We start from the raw sequence: 10,000 nt of genomic DNA, 5'->3' as shown, positions 1-10,000 counted from the left end.
CTTCAGCACTGTGTTACTCTGCCCCTGTAAAAGGGCTTCAGCACTGTGTTACTCTGCCCCTGTAAAAGGGCTTCAGCACTGTGTTACTCTGCCCCTGTAAAAGGGCTTCATCACTGTGTTACTCTGCCCCTGTAAAAGGGCTTCAGCACTGTGTTACTCTGCCCCTGTAAAAGGGCTTCAGCACTGTGTTACTCTGCCCCTGTAAAAGGGCTTCAGCACTGTGTTACTCTGCCCCTGTAAAAGGGCTTCAGCACTGTGTTACTCTGCCCCTGTAAAAGGGCTTCAGCACTGTGTTACTCTGCCCCTGTAAAAGGGCTTCAGCACTGTGTTACTCTGCTCCTGTAAAAGGGCTTCAGCACTGTGTTACTCTGCCCCTGTAAAAGGGCTTCAGCACTGTGTTACTCTGCCCCTGTAAAAGGGCTTCATCACTGTGTTACTCTGCTCCTGTAAAAGGGCTTCAGCACTGTGTTACTCTGCTCCTGTAAAAGGGCTTCAGCACTGTGTTACTCTGCCCCTGTAAAAGGGCTTCAGCACTGTGTTACTCTGCTCCTGTAAAAGGGCTTCAGCACTGTGTTACTCTGCTCCTGTAAAAGGGCTTCAGCACTGTGTTACTCTGCCCCTGTAAAAGGGCTTCAGCACTGTGTTACTCTGCCCCTGTAAAAGGGCTTCAGCACTGTGTTACTCTGCCCCTGTAAAAGGGCTTCATCACTGTGTTACTCTGCCCCTGTAAAAGGGCTTCAGCACTGTGTTACTCTGCCCCTGTAAAAGGGCTTCAGCACTGTGTTACTCTGCTCCTGTAAAAGGGCTTCAGCACTGTGTTACTCTGCTCCTGTAAAAGGGCTTCATCACTGTGTTACTCTGCCCCTGTAAAAGGGCTTCAGCACTGTGTTACTCTGCCCCTGTAAAAGGGCTTCAGCACTGTGTTACTCTGCTCCTGTAAAAGGGCTTCAGCACTGTGTTACTCTGCTCCTGTAAAAGGGCTTCATCACTGTGTTACTCTGCCCCTGTAAAAGGGCTTCAGCACTGTGTTACTCTGCCCCTGTAAAAGGGCTTCAGCACTGTGTTACTCTGCCCCTGTAAAAGGGCTTCAGCACTGTGTTACTCTGCCCCTGTAAAAGGGCTTCAGCACTGTGTTACTCTGCCCCTGTAAAAGGGCTTCAGCACTGTGTTACTCTGCCCCTGTAAAAGGGCTTCAGCACTGTGTTACTCTGCCCCTGTAAAAGGGCTTCAGCACTGTGTTACTCTGCCCCTGTAAAAGGGCTTCAGCACTGTGTTACTCTGCCCCTGTAAAAGGGCTTCAGCACTGTGTTACTCTGCCCCTGTAAAAGGGCTTCAGCACTGTGTTACTCTGCCCCTGTAAAAGGGCTTCAGCACTGTGTTACTCTGCCCCTGTAAAAGGGCTTCAGCACTGTGTTACTCTGCTCCTGTAAAAGGGCTTCAGCACTGTGTTACTCTGCCCCTGTAAAAGGGCTTCAGCACTGTGTTACTCTGCCCCTGTAAAAGGGCTTCAGCACTGTGTTACTCTGCCCCTGTAAAAGGGCTTCAGCACTGTGTTACTCTGCTCCTGTAAAAGGGCTTCAGCACTGTGATTCAGTTCAGGTATTAAACTAGCAGGTCATCTAGAAAGTATGCTTTATGCTACTCAAATGAAGGATTTTGGAATGCAACTGAAATGTATTCAGGCCCTTATAATGTATTGAGTAAATGTGGACCTAAATAAAGTGTGAGTGTGTGTGTCCTCAGGTGGAGGCACCCTTCATCCCTAAATGCAGAGGTCCAGGAGACACCAGCAACTTCGACGACTATGAGGAGGAAGACATCCGCGTGTCCGTTACAGAAAAGTGCGGCAAGGAGTTCTCTGAGTTTTAGAGGAGAGCCAGGTCACGGCAGGCTGGAGGTGGGGGCACATGCAGGAGTGTACGGAGGAGCCTGGCAGTGACCCCTGACCCCTGACCCCTGACCCCTCCACTGGGCCCCAGCGTCCGGCTGAGAGAGGTGGCCTCTCAGTCCCTGTCTCTGCTTACTCCCTCCCCACCCATACTCCACCCATACTCCACCCATACTCCACCCATACTCCACCCCTACTCGATCCATACTCCACCCGTACTCCACTACAGATTGGCGGCATTACAGAGGCCAAACTCCACCCTCACTCAGCTACTCCTCCAGTCTCAACGTTTTAGCATCGTTCATGCCCCCACGCCCCCGGACCTGCCCCCACGTCCCCGGACCTGCCCCCACGCCCCAGACCGGCCCCCCACCCCCCCGGACCTGGGAGAGGGAGAGGGAGAGACAGGGAGAGAGAGGGAGAGTGGTGTCAGCTTCTATGTATTCACAGCTCATGGGTTTTTGTCTGTTACATGTCAGAATATTTTTTCATCCTTTCATCCCCCCTCCCCCATTTCAGCTTGTGGTTTTTATTTTCCCTCCGTCAGAATCATTAATAATGACCCCTATATCGAGGGTTAGGGTTACATTAATGGCATTTGGGTTAGGGGTCATTATTAAAGTGTCATTAATAACACTCTGTGAAAATACAATCATGTAAAGAACATTTCAGGGGCCCCAAGAAAACTACAAACAAATATCTGGGTTTTGCAAGAAAAAAAGTGCTCTTTGCATAACCTCAATTTGCGCTGAACCTGAAGCCTCATCTCTGAAGCACTGAAGCTGATCTCCTTTAGGAGTTCAGCACTGTAGCTGGTTTCTCCAGTGATCTAAAATTCAATATTCACATTTCAATATTCTGCAGTTTCTTACTCCTGTTTCTCTCCTGCTTTGGTTGATATTTTTATGACCGAATGTAGCTGCAGGTGTGTGTGCACGTGTGTCTGCGTGTGCTGGTGCGTGCATGCGTGTGCGTGTGTGTGCGTGTGTGTGTGTGTGTGTGTGTGTGTGTGTGTGTGTGTGTGTGTGTGTGTGTGTGTGTGTGAGTGTGTGAGAGTGTGTGAGAGTGTGTGCGCGTGTGTGTGCGTGTGTGTGTGTGAGAAACTGACTTTGGGGATGGGTCATTCATGCTCCCTCTCTAACCGAATTTCCTAAAGTCTGACACTCAGTTACTGTAATTCACTTTTCAACTTATTTCATATGACTGTCATTTTTGTTTTTATTATTTATACACAGTAGAGAGATGCGGTTTAAAAAGTATTTTTAAATGGTAAAATGCTTAGCTGTTGCTTCCTCTGAAAGATTCAAAACCCAGGGACAAAGATGACAGCGCTGGTGTCAGAACATAGCCAAGGAACTGACCACTCCGGGGTTTGTTTATATCTGTGGTACTGACTGCTCTGCGATCAGTTTATATCTATGGTACTGACCACTCTGATCAGTTTATATCCATGGTACTGACCATTCTGGGGTTGAGTTTATATCCATGGTACTGACCACTCTGGGGTTGGTTTATATCCATGGTGCTGACCACTCTGGGGTTGGTTTATATCCATGGTACTGACCACTCTGGGGTTGGTTTATATCCGTGGTGCTGGTGATCCCTGGCAGGCAGTGTGGATGAGTGGTTTTACAGTGCGCCTTCTGTAGCCTCTGACATCCTGACTGTGAGCTGGGTCTCCAGCTCTTTGTGTCTTTAGTTTGTTGGATATTTTTGCACAAAGTCATTAGACGGCTGACCCTGAAGAGACATTGTGCTCCTCTGTATTTACCTGTGTGTAAGGGAAGTATCAAATACTTTGCTGTAGCAGATTTTATGTAACATATATATATATATGTGTATATATATATATAATATGTATATATATATGTATATATATATATAATATGTATATATGTGTATATGTGTGTATATATATATATATATATATATATATATATACATATACACGCACACACGTCACATTAATAAATGAACAGAAAACCCTTTGTATGAAAATGTTGCTCTGTTGTTTTTCATTTAGATGGGTTTGCGTTTGTGTGTGTCCTGCACGGTGAAAACTGATGATTGAACCCGAATTCAGAATTTCTGACCATCAGTGTGCTGAAGGAAGCCTGCGATGTCACAATAGCCTTTTAGAGTTCGATAAATACTCAGTACCTACCTGTACACCAGCCTGCAAATGTATATATTTAAACTCCATATTAGCAGGATTAGCCGTCGTCAATATTCCACCCATTTTGCCGGATTCACACTCCACTTTTTTTTGTAGGAAATACACAACTCTAGTTTTTCCAATGATATTAATGTTATTTATTCACATGCATAGGAAATAAAGTCATTCTAACAACCTTACCTGTGAAAAACAGAAAAATAAGACTAATTGTCACCCAAACCCTAATGCCCACTAACCCTAAACACTAATTCTAATTGTAAGCGTAGTCCTAAATCAGATGTGTGGTAGACAATGTTAACCATCATGAAATAAATTAATAGAAATGTACTAAATGCCTTCAGTGGAAAAACAGCAAAATACATATGACTATATGAAAATATGCGACAACAAACAATTCTGTCATTTTCCAGATATTCATCATGAACACATTGTGTCCGTGTGAACAGGCTATACTATTATGTCCCGTTGGATTCAGGTGTGGTGACCGTCTTGGCCAGTCCAGACTGAACATGCTTGAGCGTTATTTTTTTGGGTCTTTGTTCTGCTGCAAGGTGACACTGAATAGGGGCTACATTTCAACCCATTCTGCAAACACATCGGGATGCATCACTTTGACTTTTAGAATGATTTAATTATATTCAATAATTCAATCATTCTAAAACTATTGAAGACCAATTCATAAACAGGGCTTAAAGTAATAAAAAAATTCTGGAGGGTGGGGGGGTGTTGTATTGCTAGGGGAGCTGGTCTGCTTATTCGTTGAATTCAAATACTGTAAATAGCCGCTAGCCTACTTTATAAATGTCGACAACAGACGTGCGAAAGTAATGGTTTCGCAATATCATGACAAGACAATTCTGTAGGTTAATAATGAGCGAAATGCTGGTTTTTATTGAGTTACGATTAGTCACTTTCCAATTTTCCAAAGATTCACATTAATTTTTTCAACTTGTCAGAGTTGTCAACAGTAGTCAACATGTCTACTGCCGTGTATAAGTTTCCTGTCACACACCGGGCAGAGCGGTTCCCCGTCCCCACCGTTTTCTTAAACCCAATCCCATCTCCATTCATTTTTCACTCCCATCTCAATTCGGCTTGTGTCTTCCTGAGTTTGAATAAACGTCTCTTTCATGTTTCAGCGGATAATTTCGTGCACAGCACGGTGACTAAGGGACTGACAGTAACTCGTACTCACACTATTAGTAACTGAAGAATAAATGGTTGCAAGAATGAAGGTGATAGGACAGGACGCATCCAGACTTGGTCGGGTAGTGATTGTTGTGTTTTTTCTTGTTTATTTTTTGCGAGAATATTATTTTGTGGAAAAAACGGCGAAAATCCTGCACCATGCCTGAGAACTTTAAACTCAGCATACAGCAATAACGGACTTCATCTGAAGCATTTTGAAGTTTCATATTTGTACTACAGTCACAGTTTATGAGTGACACGCAGGCCGCTCTTCCTCTGAAGTGCGTAGAAGCGCAGTAAATCAAGAATAACAGTTTGTCAGACTTAAACCTTAAGATGATTCAATTAGATTCAATTCTTTATTTTTAAATACCGCACCAAGCAAATATATGAATAAACAATTTCCCTAGCCAAACAAGTAAATAACACAGGAAAAGACAACAATTAAGGTTTACAGGGAGGTAGGGAGGGACGGGGAGAGGTGCAGCTTGAAGATGGTCAGAGATTCTCCACCACCGTGGAGCCAGAACCAGTAGTCAGCCAGTAGTCTTGAGCTGCATGTTGATGTATAAAGCTATTAATAACATGAAATTACTATTATTATTAGTATTATTATGGTTCATTACTGTTGGATCTTCACTGGAAAACCAAGTAAATAAAGTGGAATAAAAAGATGGAGAGATGGTTCCCTTCCGACTGACGCACCGAGGGAAGCGCGCCCACACGGCGGGTATGCACCTGTATCACGCAGGTGCATTTTACTTCACCTGTCCTCAGCGGGTTACAAAATACCTGAATTTACGGGACATGAAACATTTCCCAGCATGACCAGTGTCTTTGAGTGACAACGAGTGACATTCTGACATCATCAGGATTATCTGACTCTGTTGCTGTCAACACTGCATTCCATTACACGTTGGGAAAATGTTTATTTTAGTCTCCCTCCCAGTGCATTAGACTGTCTTTTTGAATGCATGTCGTGGTGTATGTGCTTGTGATAGTGCTGGTGTATGTTGCACTGTGTAGCCAAGTTTAATGTATGTTCCAGTGTATATTAGTGTTTTTTTTATTAGTGTATAGATTATAAACAATTATACATTCAATGATTTCTACTACTGCAATGCATTGCTGGGTACAGATACTTTATGTTGCTTAGCAATTGGCTGTGGATCTTTGTGGAAACCTATTTCAAGAAAGTGTTGAAGTCACATTCTAGATAGATAGATAGATAGATATAGTTATTCATCCCGAGGGAAATTTTAGGCATCCAGTAGCTTATACATACACACATATACACACATATCTCACACACATAAAGATAAAAATCACTCACAGAAAAGTAAGAAGTAAAGACCATGTGAAGTGATTACAAAGGCCTAGTAGGGACTGGCCCTGTGATATATTGACCATGATAAGGTGCTATGGTAGATTGTACAGCATGTAGAAAAGTCAACAGGGGTAAAAGTGAGGATTACAGTCCAGATTGTGTAGAGGGCTAATATAGCCTGTTAGGACAGTCAGACAGATATTGGATAGAGGATGGTAGACAAAGGTGATGTGGTGGAAGGAGCCGAAAGAGACTCATACTGAAAAGTCCAATTCTCTCCTCCCGTTTTGTGTGATGTTGTATAACTGAATGGCCCATGGAACAAAGGACCTTCTTAACCTGTCTGTTGAGCATGTCAGAGACAGGAGTCTGCTGCTGAAGATGCTCTTCTGTCTGTTAAGTGTGTTATAGTGGGTGGCGGTCATTATCCAGGATTGCCAGCATCCTGTTTAGTGTCCTTTTCTCTGCTGTTGATTTTACAGTTTTTTTACAATCGTTTTCACACTTGTCTCAATACCATGTCCTCTTTTTCAAAACTCTTCACACAGTGTGCTTTTGAAACACACACCTGAGCACATCAGTTAACCTTTGGTGCAAATGCACTTCAACCACCAAAACACTTCATATTTCACCCAAAAGTGACTCATGCTGTCATAACTATAGCATATGCTTTCTCCCATAAGACTACTTTGTCACTCAATGTTCAATGAACTACAAAACACAAACAACTTGTAGCATTGCTAAATACATATATTATGTTTCCCTTTCCTCAATTTTTGCATCCACAAAGATTTCAAGCCAAGCAGCTAAAGAAACTTTTGATCTGTTGGTTTGCATCTCACAATAGATGTCATGACTGGGTGTGGTAAATTTACAGTAAACTGTAAATTAATGAATGTTTTATTATATTGGAAACCCAGAATAACAATATTTTATGTGTAATGTAAAAGAAATATGATAAAGAAACAAATCACAAAAGCAACAGTATTTTTCAGAGGGTTTACAGTATTTTGACGTTTGTTCTCACAGAGCAATATACTGTAAAATACATTACAATCAATAACAAATACGTACCAAGAAGCTATATTTTCACTATATACAGTAATTCGCACATATATTGTCTGCCTATCAGCTTATGTTTCTGTAGCACTCTTGAAATGGTTGTAGTGCTTACACTGTCAATGTTTGGAAATATGTTGTTGTCTGCGATTATGTTGTTGAATATTTCTCTTAGCCTGATGCTGTTGTTGGCAATGACCATCCCTACTATTGTATTCTCCTGTTGAGGCGTAAACATTCTTCCCCTTCCCCCTGTGGGACTGTGTGAGGTAACCGCTGGGTCATGTAGTGAGTCAAAGACAAATGTGCACTGATACATCTGCTTTTTCTGGAGACTTCTCAAATCACAGTATTGCTGTAATATACACATCAATTGAACTCCTTCAGTCAGAATGCTGTAAATACTGTATAATACCTGTTGGTTTGCCCGAAAATCCTCACTATTGAAGCCACTGTGGATAAATGCGCTATATAAATGCCAACCATAAATGACAGACCATGATTTACCACATGATCAATGACTGTGGCTCTGATTTCATCAGACACAACTGTTCTTGCTCTTCTGTGACGTCTTCTTCCTCTATCTCTGGCTGCATCCATTTTCCCCACCAAGGCTAAAGAATGCAAATGCCAATCTAAAGATGGCCCCTTTTGTATATGTGGTAACGGGGCACAAACAACAAACACCTGGGTAGGTTGTTCACTGAAATGACAGCCAGGTGTTTCAACAGTACATATACAGCAGTAATAGCAGAAAAATCTCTTCAGTGACAAGTACATCTATATTTACCCTATATACATGCACATTTCAATGCAAGTATGATCACTTTTGTATAGATGGTAACAAGGCTGCAAACAAAAAAAATTGAATAAACTGAATAAACTTTCTGCTCAAATCAGAATGATCTGTCTTACGTTTTTCAAGCATATAGTTTCATTTTTCTGCCAAAATGCAGCATATTTCCTTCCACAATGATCAGAATTTTATTGGGTTTTGAACTGAAAGTTAACTGTTTTGAACAGAGTATCTAAATGTCTGCAAAATTAGCTGTATTTGTACAAACTTTTGCTGGTAGTGAACACTGACTGAGAGAGGTATTCATGAATTTTGGAAGAAGTGGTGATAGAATGCCTTTAGTATGAAAGCAATGCAAAAATATCGACAGTTTAGTTCACATAGTCTAATGATATGGTGAATGTGTTAAGTGTTTTGAAAAAGTGGACATGGTATTGAGACAAGTGTGAAAACGATTGTAAAAAACTGTAAGCACTCCAGCTCCATTCCAACTACAGAGCCAGCTTTCCTTACCAGCCTTCCAGTCGCCCAGCGTCCCTCTTCTTAATGCTGCCTCCCCAGCACACAACGGCATAAGAAAGGACACTGGTGATGACAGACTGGTAAAACATCCAGAGGAGCTTACTGCAGACATTGAAAGACCGCAGCCTCCTGAGGAAGTAGAGCCGACTCTGCCCTTTCCTGTAGAGTGCTTCAGTGTTGGCTGACCAGTCCAGTTTATTGTCCAGGAGTACCCCTAGGTATTTGTATGTGCTGACCACCTCCACATTGACCCCTTCAATGGAGATTGGCAGCATAGGTGGCTTAGTCCTCCTGAAATCTACCACCATCTCCTTGGTTTTGGTGATGTTCAGCTGCATATTGAGATTGCACCACTGCACAAAGTCATCCAGCAGGTTCCTGTACTCATCCTCCTGCCCATCCCTGATACACCCCACTATTGCAGTGTCTGAAAACTTCTGCATGTGGCATGACTCTGAGTTGTACCTGAAGTCAGACGTATACAGGGTGAACAGGACTGGTGAAAGCACAGTCCTCTGTGGCGCTCCGGTGCTGCTGACCACCTGCTCTGAGAAACAGTCCTTCAGCCTGACGAACTGTGGTCTCTCCGTCAGGTAGTCTGTAATCCAGGATACCAGGTGAGTGTCTACCCCCATCTGCACAAATTTGTCTCTCAGTCTGGCAGGCTGGATGGTGTTGAAGGCACTGGAGAAGTCAAAGAACATGATTCTCACAGCACCTTTCCCCTTGTCCAGATGAGAGTGGGTCCTGTGCAGCAGGTAGATAATGGCATCTTCCACACCCACCTTCTCCTGGTATGCAAACTGGAGCGGGTCGAGTGCGTGGCGGACCTGGGGTCTGAGGATGTTGAGTAACAGTCGCTCCATGGTCTTCATCATGTGTGATGTTAGAGCGACTGGCCTGTAGTCATTGAGCTGGCTGGGGTGTGGTTTCTTTGGGACTGGGATGAGACAAGATGTCTTCCACATTGCTGGTACCTTTCCCAGTCGGAGGCTCAGGTTGAAGACATGCTGCAGAGGCTCCCCCAGTTCCACAGCACAGGCT

The 10,000-nt window shown here is 43.2% G+C and overlaps 1 protein-coding gene across 1 annotated transcript in view; it reads left to right on the top strand.

Moving 5' to 3' along the window:
- The window catches only part of prkacbb (protein kinase, cAMP-dependent, catalytic, beta b), a 15,800-nt gene extending 11,999 nt beyond the window's left edge, over window positions 1-3,801 (top strand). The window contains exon 10 of the mRNA XM_061242164.1: window positions 1,744-3,801. Within this exon, the coding sequence (XP_061098148.1) occupies window positions 1,744-1,869 (126 nt within the window). The 3' untranslated portion in view covers window positions 1,870-3,801. The remainder of the gene's footprint in view (window positions 1-1,743) is intronic.
- The last annotated feature ends 6,199 nt before the right edge of the window (window positions 3,802-10,000 follow it).

The sequence above is a fragment of the Conger conger genome, chromosome 5 (genome assembly GCF_963514075.1).
Source record: "Conger conger chromosome 5, fConCon1.1, whole genome shotgun sequence".
Classification (NCBI taxonomy): domain Eukaryota; kingdom Metazoa; phylum Chordata; class Actinopteri; order Anguilliformes; family Congridae; genus Conger; species Conger conger.
Note: the sequence above shows the minus strand (reverse complement) of the source record. Positions and strands in the feature narration are given on the sequence as shown.